Below are 15903 nucleotides of genomic sequence, written 5' to 3'. Positions count from 1 at the left end.
GACCTTTTGATCTATTTTCTCAGTGTTTAGGGGATGCCATGCATGCTATTGATGTCATCAGATATACAATTTCCTGTGAATTTTGCATTTCTTGTGAATTTTTACAGATATACCATGGAGAGCATTCTAACTGCATCACTGTCCGATATGGAGGGGTTACTGCACAGGATTGGAAAAAGCTGCATGAAGTTGTAAACTCATCCAGCTTCATCACGGACACTAGCCTTCCCAAAATTGAGGACACCTTCAAAAGGCGATGCCTCAAAAAGGCAGCATCCATCATTAAGGACCCCCATCACCCAGGACATGCTCTCTTATTACTACCATCACAGAGGAGGTACAGGAGCCTGCAGATACACACTCAACATTTTAGGAACAGTTTCTTCCCTTGGCCATCAGATTTCTGAATGGACAACAAACCAACCCATGAACACTACCTCACTATTTTTGCAGTACTTATTTAATTTTATACTTTAAATATATTTCTTATTGTAATTTATAATATTTTATGAATTGCACTGCACTGCTGCTGCAAAACAACACATTTCACAACATATGTCAGTGATATTAAACCTGATTCTGATTCATTAGCATTAATATGGTCTATGGGAAGAAGTAATTACCCAGTGTAATTTCCTGGATTAGTAGGAAAGGGCTTCATAAGAAAAGATCATAAATATCAATATTCCTAAAACTGTATCTGATATGCTAGATATACACAAAAAAACAGATGCAAATATTCTTCTCCAATCCAATGCCCAGCCTATAAGAATAGTGAATCTGTAGAGTCCACTATCAAAAATGTGTTTGGAAGCCAAGCCACTGCATATGCTTAAGAGGGAAATATTTTTGGACATATAAGGCATCTAAGAGTGTGGAAAATGTGGGAATACATTAATGAGATGGAATCATTATGGAGTACAGTCAAAGGGCCAAAAAGCTTATTCCTATTTTTCTGTATGCCTCTGCATAATACAATAAAGTTCTGGTCATTTTAACTATTCATAAATTGAATAGCTTGGCATCTCGTTCAGCAGATGCTGATTCTAGTATTCCTATTAGCACAATGAGAGATTAGAACAAACTTCTTTTAACACATGAGGGTCCAGTTCTGTTAAGTCTGTTATGTATATTAGGCATTTCTGCTTAAACAAATTTCTATTTCAACTTAGACGCACAGACATACCATTGGATCTAACACTAGCACAACTGTGATAAAATATCATCTCGAAAATTCATACCTCTTGATAGCTCTGATTAAAAGCACTGCTTTTGTTAAATCTACTTACACTCCTTCATAAGTTCAGTCAGAAACTTCAGACCACCAAGATAGAAAAAGGGGATCTTATTGGGACTGGATAATTTCTTTAGTGCTTCACGGGCAGCTTTTGTAGTCACATTCCCCAGTTCAAGTACTTCCATGACTCTTTTCTCTTGCTGTTCCTTTTTTTGGTCTAGTTCCAGTAAAGTTATATATTCTAAATATAAATTACACATTTGTCAGCATTAAGAACAAAAGTATAATAAATTATAAACATTATTAGAATCTTATTATAACCACAATGATAGTTGTGTCTGTCATTTCCCACATTGCAACATCAGCTTAGAAAGACTAAAAAAATGCCAGGCCCAATTTCTATTTTAACTAAGTGGAATAAAATTGTATTCAGTACTTCAGGTATTAGAAGTCATAAACATACTCATGGGAAAACCCTAACTGGAAACTCAAAAGCAGAACTTAAATAAGAACAGGTTAATTAGAACACAAGTAAGCACATGTGTATAATTCTTTACATTGGATTGTTTGGTGCTTCTTAAACCCAATATTTCTCCTACCTTTAACCATCTTTTCTAGGTTTGGATCGATCGTGATTATCTCCTGATAACACTTTCGAGCCTGGTAGAGAACATAAACATTTGGCTCAGAGGTTTTCCCACTTCAGCAAAACAGACTTAATTATCCTGATGACTTCATTGATCACTCCAGTGGAAGAGCTTACTGAGAATCAGCAACTAAAATAGCAAGGATAATGCAGTTGTCCGAACCTCAAAAATCACACATGACCCTGAAAACATCTTTTTACACGTATGAAAATTAGCAAATCAAACAGGTACTTCTCATGCAAAATAATATTCTGTTTTATAACAGCAGAAATAATATATCGTGTTGTAGACAATATACTATTCTGCTATTAAGATGAAGTTACACTTTAAGTACTGCAAAGTCTATCTGTTGTTACATAAACACTGCTTGCATTTGAATTTGGTTGCTCCTCAATCACAAATCCTTCCCTGTCATTTTTTTTAAAGTTGTGACATTAAAGGTCACTCACGCTATGATGTAAAAAGATAAAGACATTCACCAAAGGCTTGGATGAAACTTCAATCACGTCTGGAATCTTTACAAAATTTTAATAATCTGTAGTTTAAATTAAAACTTTATTTGCCCTACAAGCCCGATTTCATTTATAACTCAGCTTAGAAACTAACTTCTATCCCTTTGAGCAACAGACATAAAATGCTGGGGCAACTCAGCAAGTCAGGCAGCATCTAGGGAAGGGAATAAACGGTCGACGTATCAGATCTCGGCCCAAAATATCCACTGTTTATTCCCCTCTATAGATACCACCACACCTGCTGCGTTCCTCCAGCATTTTATGTATTGCTCAAGATTTCCAGCATCTGCAGAATCTCTTGTGTTTTACCTCTTTGATTCAGGATTTAAACTTCTGCAAAGTATCATACATCAAAGTTGCTGGTGAACGCAGCAGGCCAGGCAGCATCTATAGGAAGAGGCGCAGTCGACGTTTCAGGCCGAGACCCTTCGTCCTGACGAAGGGTCTCGGCCTGAAACGTCGACTGCGCCTCTTCCTATAGATGCTGCCTGGCCTGCTGCGTTCACCAGCAACTTTGATGTATGTTGCTTGAATTTCCAGCATCTGCAGAATTCCTGTTGTTTCTGCAAAGTATGATGATTTCATAGGAACTCAAAAGTGGAAATGAATATGAATGGCTAACTAGCTTTAATCTATCCAAACCCAAACTCTACATGACCAAGTGAAGAAAATGGAAAGAGCAATAGCAAATTATTAGCATTATCTGCAATGATTTACATTTAATTAGTTCAAGAGCTTATTCAGCCAACTGTAATATATGACATTTCAGCAATTTAAAGCAATCAGCTTTTGAAACCAGACCCGTCAGACTAAATATCTAAAAGAAATCTTACCTTCTCATACTTCTTTAAACCTACGTTGGCTTTTGCCATATGAACATAAGCTTTTACACAATTTTCATTGCACTGAAATCATAAAATAAAGAGTAGCAAATTAAATGACCAAAACTAACGTAACTGTACTCTACATAAACATGCGTGATTGCTAGTTATCCAATAAATTGTAGGTTGCAGCAAATTTTAGGATCCAAGTACAAATATTAGACTGATATCTAGTACAGCATAAAGGGTGCGCTGCACCATCAGTGGTTCAATCAAATTAGGTCCCATTCAATTGTCAGAATAGTAGCAAACATTAAAGTTCACAGTAAAATAGAAAAGAAAATAATTCTTCCTTGCCTTGCTTAGAAATTGCATTGCACATTTTTTCTGTTCAACTTAGCATTAATACCCAAACTGGTTCCCTTGCAAAATACATTAAATAAAAGCAATGAAACAGCAGTTAGATGCAATTACTGAAACAGAATCATAAACCATATATTCGAAGGGTCAATGAAATACATACAAAGAAGAACCTATGTGATAGGAAGGAACAGAAGACCTGCCATGGTCAATATGAGAACGGTAGGCTCCCCCAAGTGACAATCTCTGCAAATCAAAGCAGTACTAAAAATTCATATCCTCACAAAATATGCCATGACCTTCACACCAATGTTTTATGTGCAGAGTGAAGATCATCATGAAAAGTACATTACAAGCTAAGATACGAGTTCTTAAAGGTGCTACCTGTCAGAAAACATTGCTAACTAGCTACACAAGGCAAGAGAAAAGGAATTCATATGTAGCAATCAGTGCATCTAAACTTGCAAAACAACATTCAATTAATTTTTGGGTGTCTTTTACAATTCTTCACGTAATAAATGGTAAACAAATGGAGTGTAGAGTGAGTCACTTAGCTTGCATTAGGAAATATGATTTTTCTCATTCCCTAGAAGTACCTCTTTATCAGAGAGTATATCACAGTTCACGGCAACAATGCATCTCCATTCTAATAATTGTTGAGGCTATGGATGCTGAAATCTTTGCAATAACACTTCAGTCTCTACACCTTCTTGATCCTGCGCTCTTTAGGATACATCTCATGGTTCTCAAGGTATAGGTTTCTTTGAGCTCTTGATATTTGCTAGGCTGTTAAAATGTTGCATATGATTATGAAGACTGAGAATCTAAAGGGATGTACTTCAGGAGTTCATTATTTCCCATTCCTATTCTGGTATTTCTATAGCTAACATTGCATTTACATTCAGCTGCCATGTTGGAGTATTCACATCCGAAGAAGAGAAAGTGACCCTTGTCTTCCTGGATCCATTCCTCATGGAAAACATCTAGCAGTGTGATCTTCCTCCAGATGGAAGATTCATGCGTAATTGCTGGAAATAAGGCATTCATTAGTGAGTAGCTTTCTTATAATACAGTGATCTTCACACTGAGGGATGAGAGATGATTTCTACCATACTGTTGCTTTCCTACGAATACAGATAGTCTGGACTATAGTCAAGCCTGTCAGCATTCATAGGACAGCAGCAATATAAGCAACTGCAGTTCCTCATTACCCAGGTGTCACCTGTCCCTAACTAAAACCAAAGTAGACAAATTATTTCTCTGCTGATGTGGCTGCTTGCAAAAAAATGTTATTGTAAAGAAGTCGTGAATTAATGTATCTTTAACTTTCATAGAGAGTTCAGGCAAAAGTATAACAGTACAGTACCCATTTCTCAATGACGCCAGACTTTGAAAACACAAGCTTGAAAACGCATTGTTCATTAATCAGAGTGCTCTAGACAGGATGCAGCATCTCTGAGGACTGTAGGAATAGGTTCTCTGCTAATGGGCATATCTATGCTTCCTGACCCAAGTGTCCTAATCCAACTTGACAACTAAGTCCATTATGAAGCCTCCAGTAATGGAGTACTGCCAACAGTGTCACACTGAGGAACCTGTAGAATAACTACCTCAGCACATACTGTAAACCTTGTTATACTCCGTTATTTGATGCACACATGACCTTTGGCAGGTGTCTCAGCAGCCTGCAATCAGTCTGAAATTGGCCTTGCAACTCTGCCGATGCCAACAGAGTAGCGGATTAGAACACTGAGCACCAATTTTCTTTGTCAGTGCAGGTGGAAAAAGGTGCTACATGAGTTACTGGATAAAGATCGTAAGTATGGAAGTGGCCAATCCAACTTCTCAATTGGCATGATGCTGCCTAGAAATTTGTGAGTGCGAGTAAAACCCAATTCCATATAAATGGCACCTAAATCAAAGGCTAATGTCTAGACATGATCTGATTTCTAGATACTTAAGTATGATTTCAGCATTCCACCCTCAAACAACACAATGCAAAAACAGATGTAGCGATTGTTCATCTTGAATACTTGTCGGACTCTGTGAAATATGAGTACCTCATTTAGTTAAACATCAGCAATTACAATTTGTAGTAATTATTGTGCAGAAGCCACATCAAGATATTTCTGATACACAGTGAACGTTATTATGTAACCTTTTACCCTTGATATTCAAATTCAGATTCATTTATTCATTACATGTACATCAAAACATACAGTGAAATACATTGTTTGTGTAACAACCAACACAACCTGATAATGTGTTGGGGCAGCCCTGTAGGTGTTGCCCCACGTTCTGGCGCCAGCATAGCATGCCCACAATGTTCAAAAGAACAATACAAGCAAGAACAGCAACAAAACAACAATAGCAGAACAACCCCCTTCCACCCTCCCACCCATCCACTCACACAGATAAATGCAGACGGGCCTCCAACTCCTGGACAGGCCACCTCTGGGCCTCCAGTGGACTCTTAGACCCAGGGCTTTGAACATCAGACCTCAACCTCCAAACTTTCAGGGTTTGATCTTTGGTATCAACCCCAGGATTTGCTGATGGTGGGACCCTGAACACCAGACCTTGAACTCCATATTTGCCAACTCGCATACTTGGAGGGTCACTGGCCCTTGTGCCCCCTGCACACATGGACCTCTGATCCCAGTACCCACCGACCTGGGAGGACTCGCTGACCTGGGAAGATACCAGCCTGCATCCTCACTGGTCTTCTTCCACAGCGGTTGCCAGTCCAATATCCATCCGTGGATGTCCTTCATTACAAGTCCACATCGCTGGCCTTTGAACGTGAAGCAGAGGCCTCAACTTGACCTTGAATTCCCCCATATCCCTACCCCTAAACCCTAATCTGACCTTAACCACTCTCTGTCAAAACCATTCCTACAAGCCTAAAAAAAAAACTAAGTCTGAACCACAACCTCGATGGAAACCACAGCTTGGCGCCATCTTGACTGGAAGACAAATATACAAAACATTAATGATTCCAACCATGGGTAATTAACGGACTCAAGCTCATTCCAAATTATTAGCACTTACTTTCAAAATAATATTAAAATCTTGAAATGAATGTCCTGCCTTAATAATTTTTGACATGGAACTCGAAAATGTACCTTCATTTTATGAAAGGATGTGCCCAATGTATTATTTTACTTTACAGACAACATTGAGTTTAAGTGTAAGGAAGTTATCTTGCAGCTGTATAAACCCTTGGGAATATTGTATGCAACTCTGATCACCCCATTACAGGAAGGATGTGGCAGTTTTAAGAGTGCAGATAAGATTTACCAGGATGCTGCCTGTCTTAAAGCTATGAGGAGAGGTTAGACAAACTAGCCTGAGGGGAAACCTGATGAAAGTTTAAAAAATTATGAGAGGCCTGGATGGGGTAAACATCACAATCTTTCTCCCAGGGTAGAAAAGTACTAGAGGACATGCATTTAAAGTGAGAGGAGGGGAGAGTTTCAAGATCTGCGAGTCATGTTTTTTTTACGCAGACTGTGAGTGATAGTAGAGAAGGCAGATACAATGTTGTAGATAAAAAGCTGTTAGATAACCATGAATATGCAGGGCTGCAAGGATATAGAACAAGTACAAGTATAAGAGATTTAGTTTAATTCAGTGTCATGTTCAGCACAGGCATTGTAAGCTGAAGAGCACATTCCTATGCACATTCTATGCTCATGCCTACAGCATGCTATGTTTCATTTGCAATTGAGACACAAGAGCCTGCAGAGGCAAAACACAAACTGATGGAGGCACTTAGAAGGCTGAGCAACATCTTCAGTCCTCCCCTTCCTGTAACTCCCTCCAGCCCATCACTCCTTTGCTCCCCTTTCCCCACCTAGATGCACCCACCTACCATCCACACATTTGACCCACTGGATTCCCTCACCCATCTGGTTTCTAGCATTTCATTTCTCCTCTAATAGCTTCCATTATCACTTTCTTTATATCACATACAAGCACTGTTAGCTTGTGCACCTGATTACATTTGCCTTTTGTACTCCTTGTCTGCTTCCACCTATCACCCAGCTGTCTGTCTCCCAATTCCACACTTCCCCACTCTCCCATCTGGATCCCTCTGCCCTCTTGGTCCCACCAGCCCTGATCTCATCCCTTACCCTCTCTTCTAAATACCAGCTATCCTCCCTCTCCACTCAGTCCACATACAGGATCTTAATTTGAAATGTTGACATTCCTACTGATTAACCCACTGAATTCCTCCAACAGTTGTTTTTTTGCTTTAGATGTAAGAATCAGCAGTTTCTTGGATTTCTAATTGTTACCTTTCATACTCAAAGGACTTAAAAGAGAAAAGATCCTGCATTTAGACCAGTATCTTTTCAGGGGGAAAAGAAAGATATGGAAGTGGCTAAAATTGATACAGCTGACCAATATTTTGACTTAAGAAATGCAGAGTCATGTTCATAACCTTAAATGTAATTATCCTCACCTTTAAGGCCCATTTACAATCAGTGATTGCCTCTTCATATTTTCCTAGTTTATTGTAAGCCTGGAAATAGAAAACATGTCTGGTAGTCGCAAATGTACCACAGAAAATCAGAAATTAGGCAAATCAACAGTAGTGAAGCTAGACAGACATTTTCATTCAAATAAATAAAGCTCTGAAATACATCACCAGAAAAGCCAATAAAACAGATAATGAAACAAATTATATAGTGCTTTTTTTGATAGAGAAGTAAAATAAACAAAGCAAAGACATTGTGGGTTCTATTTTCCATTTGTAAACATTCTTACTTTCTAGATAATCTGTATTCTGTACCACCACTCGCCTCAGGCTATTTTAGAAGAAAATCATTACATACTAATGACAATGGATAATATATTCTTCCACAATTTCCAATCAACAGTGATGCTGTAGAGAAAACAATCCTCAAACCATTAACCTTTGTAATTCATGCTGCAACCTTTCATCTTTACAAAAGCTGAATTTTTTAATGTTTTGCCTGAATTAGTTTATTGAGCCTGAGTTTTGTTAGACATTTTAACATTTTCTATTTTTTTTAATCCAGTTTCTCTACTCTGTCTGCAAAATATGCTTTGACCCTAAATTCCAGCTGCAAAAGGGAGTATTTGGAACACTGGGAATTATTGGCAAGTAAGTCTAATATTTGTGTTAAATTAATAGAGGGGATTATGATGGTTAAGACATTCATACATTTGGAAAGACTGGGGTTGATCGCGGATAATCGCTATGGCTTTGTGCATAGGAAAATCATATCTCACAAATTTGATTGTTTTTTTGAAGTAAACAAGGTCAATGAGGGTAGAATGGCAGACATAAGTCTTTTGGATTTCAGTAAGACCTCTGATAAGGTTCCACGTGACAGGTTGCATAGGATCCAGGGAGAGTTAGCTAAGTAAATGATAGGAAGCTGAAGGTGAACATGGAAGGTTGATTCTCAGATTGAGGCCCATGACTACTAGTGTATCCCCAGGACTTGGTGCCAGACCGATTGCTATTTGTCATCTGTATCAATGATTCTGATGAGAATGTATAAGGCACGGTCAGTAATTTTGTAGATGACACTAAAAGAGGTGATGTCATTGACAGTGATCATGTTTTTTTAGGATTTATAGAAGGATCTTGATCAATTGGGTAAGTGATCTAAAGAACAGCAAATGGAGCTGAATTTGGATAAGTGTGAGGTGTTGCAACTTGGGAAGATAAGTGAAGGTAGAACTTTCAAGAAGATGTTGTAGGTTAAAGGGACCATGGAATGCAGGTACAAGGTTCCTTAAAGTGGCATCACAGGTCAAAAAGGTGGCAATTGAAGAAGACTTTTGGCACATTGGCCTTCATCAGTCAGGGCATTTATATAGAAGTAGGGATCTTACATAGCATTTGTACAAGATAACTGGTGAGGCCACAATGGAAATATTGCATTCAGTTTTGAACACTCTGCTATAGGAAGGATGTCATTATGCTGGAAAGAGTAGAAAGATTTACCAGGATGTTCCCAGGACTTGAGGGACTGAGTTGTGAAGCAAGTTTGAGCAGATTGGTACATTTTTCACTGGAGGGTAGGAGAATAAAGGGTGGGTTTATAGAGGTGTATAAAATCTTGTGGTGCATAGACAGAGCCAATACACACTTCCTTTTCCCCCAAGGCTGGAGAATCAAGAACTAATGAGCATGAATTTTAGGTGCAAGGGGAATGATTTAAATCAGAACCCAATGGTCAACTTTTTCACCCAGAGAGTAGTCGGTATATGACTGCCAGAGGATATGGTTGAAGGAGGAATATTGACAACATTAAAAGTTACTCTGATCGATACATGGATAGGAAACATTTAGAGGAATATGAGCTAAACACAGGCAAATGGGGATCTTGATTAGCATGGACCAAATAGACTGTAGACTTCATTTCCATACTGTATGACTCTGACTTTAAGGGAGCACTTCTATTATGGTTGACAGCTACCACAATATGTACACGTTAGTCTGTTTGGTTCAGTCAGTTGCCAAGGCCAGAACTAGGAATTTTAACTGTTAAATTACTGGACTGTCTGCAGATATTCCAATACTAGAATATACAGTACTGCACAATATAAATTCTATCCATAAATTATTCTTTTGACAATTTTGATTGATCGTAAAGATCCTTGAAATTATTTCGTGAATATATCCTGGCCAACTGAAACTTCCAGTAAGATGGCAGTACATGCAAACTCAGAGGCCTCATGGGGGCCAACCAAAGGTGCTTTTTTCTTTGTAAAATTTGTTTTTTACAATCCAAAGACAATTCTACTCCAAGAACTTTGTATTCTACAGGGCTACTCCATCAGTGAGCTGCTCATTGATCACAGCAGCTGGACCGGTGTCAGCGGCAGAACCAGCCGAGTCATTGAAGGGACCGGCCGGCATGTTGGAGAGGAGCTGGCCGGGGTATCAGAAAAGGAGGTAGATAAATGGATATGCATACCTGTGCTCGATTGGTGTACAGGACTTGAAAATCTCGAAGTTTTTCCAGGCCTTCTGTGTAGTATTGCACAGCAGTAACATAGTCCTCCTTTTTGAATGCTGCATTCCCCTTCTCTTTTAATGCTGCAGAAGATTACAGTGAGAATAGAAACATAAAAAAAGATGAAAGGGGAAACAGAGGGAAAAATACATCTATGCTATGACTTATCTTCTGGAATCCATTCTCTGTTATACTTGCATGACTGCCCTCAGCTCCAATGAAAGAATTATTCCATTGAGTCGAATCCTTTATTCAATCCTTTATTAGCAATTAGCAAACATACAATCTTGAAGCATACCAAAATGTAAATTAAACAATATTTAGCATTGTTCAGCGTTATCTCAACAGTCAGCAAAAGATACAACTTCCTCTGGTCCCCAGCCACAAACTGCCATGAAATAAGCAAGAATACGTACCTTATTCCCTTCGTTTTTCCAATGCTGGTTACCATAATAAACACAATAAACGCACAACACAGAACAAATGGCTCCTACAAGGGTTTATGGATAAATTGCTTACCATTGGCTAGCTTTTCACTTTCCTTTCTTCTTTTTCCTCTCTCCTCTGCGTCCCTCTCAAGAATTGATAAGAATTTCTCTGAAATGCCACAAAAAGATATTCAGCAATGAAAAAAAATTTTTAAGCTTCCTTTTACTGGGTTACATCAAGATTTTATGACACATTGAAGTATTAATATTAATGAATGAACATTTTCTATTTGGGCACAGTGCCAACTACACTGGAATTGATAAAGCCCCTATTGCCGAACTCAGAAAATAGTATCTGCTGTGGTATAGCTGGCCCATAGTTATGAAGAGTAGTTTCCTCAGTGCTGATTTACCACATTTTCAATATGCAAGGCATATGGTGCCAACATAGAAACAGTATAATGCATGCTACACATTACTGCAATTGCAAATTACAACCAAAATTTTGACCAAGATCACATTATACATAACAAACAGACAGTGCTATACCATCAAATTCTAGGGCTAGTTCTTTATAGAGTACAGACCACTCTGCTTATTTGCATATAATAAAAGGCCACCTTGGAGCTACACAAAAACTTGTCAGAAATTACATTTAACAAAAATAAATCTTACCTTGACTCATTCCTTCATTCCCTTGCATTTCCTATGAGAAACAGATTTTGAAGTTAGCTGCCATGAATAGACAACGATCAGTAGAATAATTAAGTGATGCCAGATAACTGAAACCCAGTAACATAGTCACCATTTAGGTAAACTAGACTGTAGCCGGTCCCTCATTTGCTTCAATTCAACCATAATGAACCAAAGATATTGCTGAAATCAACATCCAGGAATGCATAACGACACTTGGTTTAAAATAATATCTTGCTTAGTTTTAATAGAACATTGAAAATGTTCCCAGGTATTACTACTGTCCTTATGGCGATTTTTAGATTTAATATGACTACAGACTTCCTGTTATGTAATATTTGTCCAGTTTACTTTTCCCTAAAACAACCTGAAACCTCAAACTATTTCATATATTCCCTTATTAGACAGTCTCCCAAAGTCAAATATGACCTGTTTTTTCATAGGCCAGGAGGCTGTGTGAAAATTCTTTGAATGTGGGATGGCTATTGCATGGTAGCTTCCACAATATGGGTCGTTTGAGGTTTTTGTCCAACAATATTCATGTCCAAGATGACTGGAAAGCAGGCTTTGTTACATGGACTAAGGCCTAATGTGGTCAGACCACATTCAGAGTATTGTGAGCAGTTTTGGCCACCTTGTCTAAGAAAAGATATGCTGGCATTGGAGAGGGTCCAAAGGAGGTTCACAAGAAAAATTCCGGGAATGAAAGGGTTTACATATGAGCAGTGTTTGATGGCTTTGAGCCTGTACTTACTGGACTTTAGAAGAATAAAGGGACGGGGAATCTCATTGATACCTATCAAATAATGAAAGGCCAAGATAGAGTGGATATGGCAAGGATGTTTCCTATATTGGGGGAGTCTAGGACCAGAGGGCACAACCTTAGAGTAGAAGAACATCCATTTAAAACAGAGATGAGGGGAAATGCATTGAACCAGAGGATGGTGATCTGTGGAATTCATTATCACAGATGGCTGTGAAGTCTAAGTCATTGGGTATATTTAAAGCAGAAGTTGATAAGTTCCTGATTAGTCAGGGTGTTAAAGGTTATGGGGAAAAGGCAGGAGCATGGGGTTGAGAGGGATAATAAATCAACCATGATGGAATGGTGGAGCAGATTCAATGGGCCTAATAACCTATATCTGCACCTATGTCTTATCGACTTAATACACATACAGTACATGGATATATATATATATACAGATGTGCATTCATACCCGTAGTTGTGTACACTCTTTGTCCCCAGAATTCACACAGATGAACATGGCTGATTCCCAACACCTCCCAAACTGCAAGACTTGTGTTTCTTAATCCAACTTGCATCAGATTTCAAGACTAAGCTTACTGCCAACTTAACATCATATTTTTAACTTTGTCTCTGTCACCTCATTCGACTTACATAATGTCCTGCATAATGAATTCTTCACAAGTGTCCCTAAGTTTAAAACAAAGAGCTACAAAATTCAAAAATAACAAAACACAATACAGGTTGTTCAGTATCCATAAAGATAACAATTTGTGACATCTTATGCCCTAAACTTCACAAAATGTACTGTATTTTTACACTGATACTGATCTCATATCTATAATGTTCAAAGTGAGGCAAGCAGTAATATCGTCCAATAGTTGAATATCAGGGACTTATATTCTTTGAAGCACTGTGCCACAAGTAAACAAGCATTTAATGATATTTCAAATGATAAAACTAACTGAAGACTCACATATTTTCCTGGCAGGTTGGAATATCCGGGTGGTGCACTGGAGAAAGGGTTTTTGCTGATCAGTGTCCGGTTCGTCTTTACTCTGCACCCTTCTAGGACGTCAGATTGTTCAGAGTCTTTCACCAACTTCTCATCTGCTTTCTGAAAAGCCTCGTCTCTTACTGCAGGATCATCAGACCTAATTCCTTCAACTAGATCCGCTAAACGTAAAGGAGCAAGTAGAGAAAGTGAGTGTTAAAGCAACTTGGTTGTACCATGTAGTGACAGCGAGGAAGGCTCTCAAAGCTTGCAGTGGGATCTGGATCAGCTGGAAAAATGAAAGATGGAATTTAATGCAGACAAGTGTGAGGTGTTGCACTTTGGGTGGACAAACCAGTGTAGGACATACACATGAGTGGCATAATGGGCAAACAACAGAAGCTGTAATCAGCAAAACGGAATGGAACATCGGCTCACAGCTTTCTCCACAAGGTTCCCGCACGCTGCCGCTGCCTGTCTCCCAGAATTCCCTCAGAGACTGCAGAGCGCTGAAACACCCAAACAATCTCCAAACTGCAAAATAACCTCTTAAGAAAGTAGACTTTCATAGTTATAATTTTTTTGGACTGGGCCCAGTTTACTGACGTTGCGGGAGGACGGCGTCGCGGCACCGATCAACCAGGTGTCATTCTGCCCCGCCCCCAGCTCCCGCGCGGCCCGCCTCTCCATTGTTTTCAGGGCTATGACGTCAGAGCTTCCCCGCCCCCTTTGTCTTTCAAATTACCGGTCGTTTCACTGAAACGCCAGATCTTTCCAGAAACGTCGACGCATCGTTTCCACCGTGTTGTGAAGGAACTCAGCAGTGGAAACGATCAGTCAACGTTGCGAGTGTTGCGTTGACCCCCAGCATCTGCAGAGTATTTTGTGTGTAAAATCAGATGAGTTTTGCCCTTTATAAACTCTTAAGAATTAAATGTGTGCTTCTTCTATAAACTCCTTAAAATTAGAACTGCACCCCCTTATCTAAACTCCATAATTAGATGTATGTTCCCTACTATAAACTACAGAATTTATCCTGTCAAAATTTAGAATGAAAGTACGCTTCCCTATGTAAATTCTATTGAATTTGATGTACCCACCCCTTCACAAAATGGGGGGGGGGGAATCGATGCTTCAGGTTATGTTAGCCGCTTGTGCGGCTTTATAACTGGGAATGTGTAACCTGTGCCCATCGTTTACCACTCGGAGATCTCACTTACTGATCTCATCCACCTCCTGCAAAAACCGCTCCAACTCCGGGTCCACCTTTCCAGCCATGTCTCCTAACACTGCTACCAAACTACCTCAGACAGTCAGCCAATAGCTCGTGTCGCTGTTACGCACCGCGGAGTTCTTCCAGCGCCTATTGGGCATGCAGTCACTAAGCAACGGGCACGCGATTACTCCTGGTTACCCCAAGTACCAATGAACCAGATATTTTCATAAATATTTAAATAGTTACGTTAAAATAAGTAGTGCAAAATAATAAAAATTTTTAAAAAGTGAGGTAGTGTTCATGGGTTCAATGTCCATTTAGGAATGGGATGGCAGAGGGGAAGAAGCTGTTCCTGAGTTACTGAGTGTGTGCTTTCAGACTAATGCATCTCCTACCTGATAGTAACAGTGAGAAAAGGACATTCCCTGGGTGCTGGAGGTCCTTAATAATGGATGCTGTCTTTCTGAGACACCGCTCCCTGAAGATGTCCTGAGTACTTTGTAGGCTAGTGCCCAAGATGGATTTACAACCGGGGGAGAGGAGGTACAGAAAAGGACAACAACAAAATACTTTCAAATAAAAGCTTAAATGCTGTAAACCCTCAGCAGATTAGACGGCACCTGTGAGGAAACAAACTAGTGTTAATCTTTCAGAACTGATGAAAAAATAATTTTTTTCAGGTTTAGCCCTAAAAGTTAAATAAATAGCCTTGTTATATTTTTTCTTTGTTTCTCCACAGGTGCTGTCTAATTAGTTGAGGGATTAAGCTTTTATTTCAAAGTATTTTGTTAAAGGTTTATCCTACTGGGCACCACGGTTGCATAGTGGTTAGCACAACGCTATTACAGATTGGGTTGTTCCAGAGTTCAGAGTTCAATTCTGGCACCATTCTGTAAGGAGCCTCCGTACTTCTTTCCCATTCCTAATTTCATTCTTAAACTCCTTCCTGCTAGCCTTATAATCTTCTAAATCTCTATCATTACCTAGTTTTTTTTTAGCCTTTCGTAAGCTTTTCTTTTCCTCTTTGACTAGATTTTCAACAGCCTTTGTGCACCACAGTTCCTGTACCCTACCATCCTTTCCCTGTCTCATTGGAGCATACCTATGCAGAATGCCATGGACCAACAAATCAGAACAGGAATGGGAATCAGAATTCAAATGGTTGGCCAATGAGAAATACCACTTTTTGTTGATGGAGCAAAGGTACTGAACAAAGCAGTCCCCCCATCTACATCGGGTCCCACCGAGC

The 15903-nt window shown here is 39.2% G+C and overlaps 1 protein-coding gene across 2 annotated transcripts in view; it reads right to left on the bottom strand.

Moving 5' to 3' along the window:
- The window catches only part of ttc12 (tetratricopeptide repeat domain 12), a 46486-nt gene extending 31115 nt beyond the window's left edge, over positions 1-15371 (bottom strand). For both annotated transcript variants that reach the window (XM_063038784.1, XM_063038785.1), the window contains exons 1-9: positions 14659-15371; positions 13421-13620; positions 11682-11712; positions 11098-11175; positions 10540-10661; positions 8046-8105; positions 3230-3301; positions 1837-1897; positions 1290-1478 (exon numbers count right to left, since the gene is read on the bottom strand). In XM_063038784.1, coding sequence (XP_062894854.1) covers positions 1290-1478; positions 1837-1897; positions 3230-3301; positions 8046-8105; positions 10540-10661; positions 11098-11175; positions 11682-11712; positions 13421-13620; positions 14659-14716 — 871 coding nt within the window. In that variant the 5' untranslated portion in view covers positions 14717-15371. The remainder of the gene's footprint in view (positions 1-1289; positions 1479-1836; positions 1898-3229; positions 3302-8045; positions 8106-10539; positions 10662-11097; positions 11176-11681; positions 11713-13420; positions 13621-14658) is intronic.
- Between the last annotated feature and the right edge of the window lie 532 nt (positions 15372-15903).

The sequence above is a fragment of the Mobula hypostoma genome, chromosome X2 (genome assembly GCF_963921235.1).
Source record: "Mobula hypostoma chromosome X2, sMobHyp1.1, whole genome shotgun sequence".
Lineage (NCBI taxonomy): Eukaryota > Metazoa > Chordata > Chondrichthyes > Myliobatiformes > Myliobatidae > Mobula > Mobula hypostoma.
Note: the sequence above shows the minus strand (reverse complement) of the source record. Positions and strands in the feature narration are given on the sequence as shown.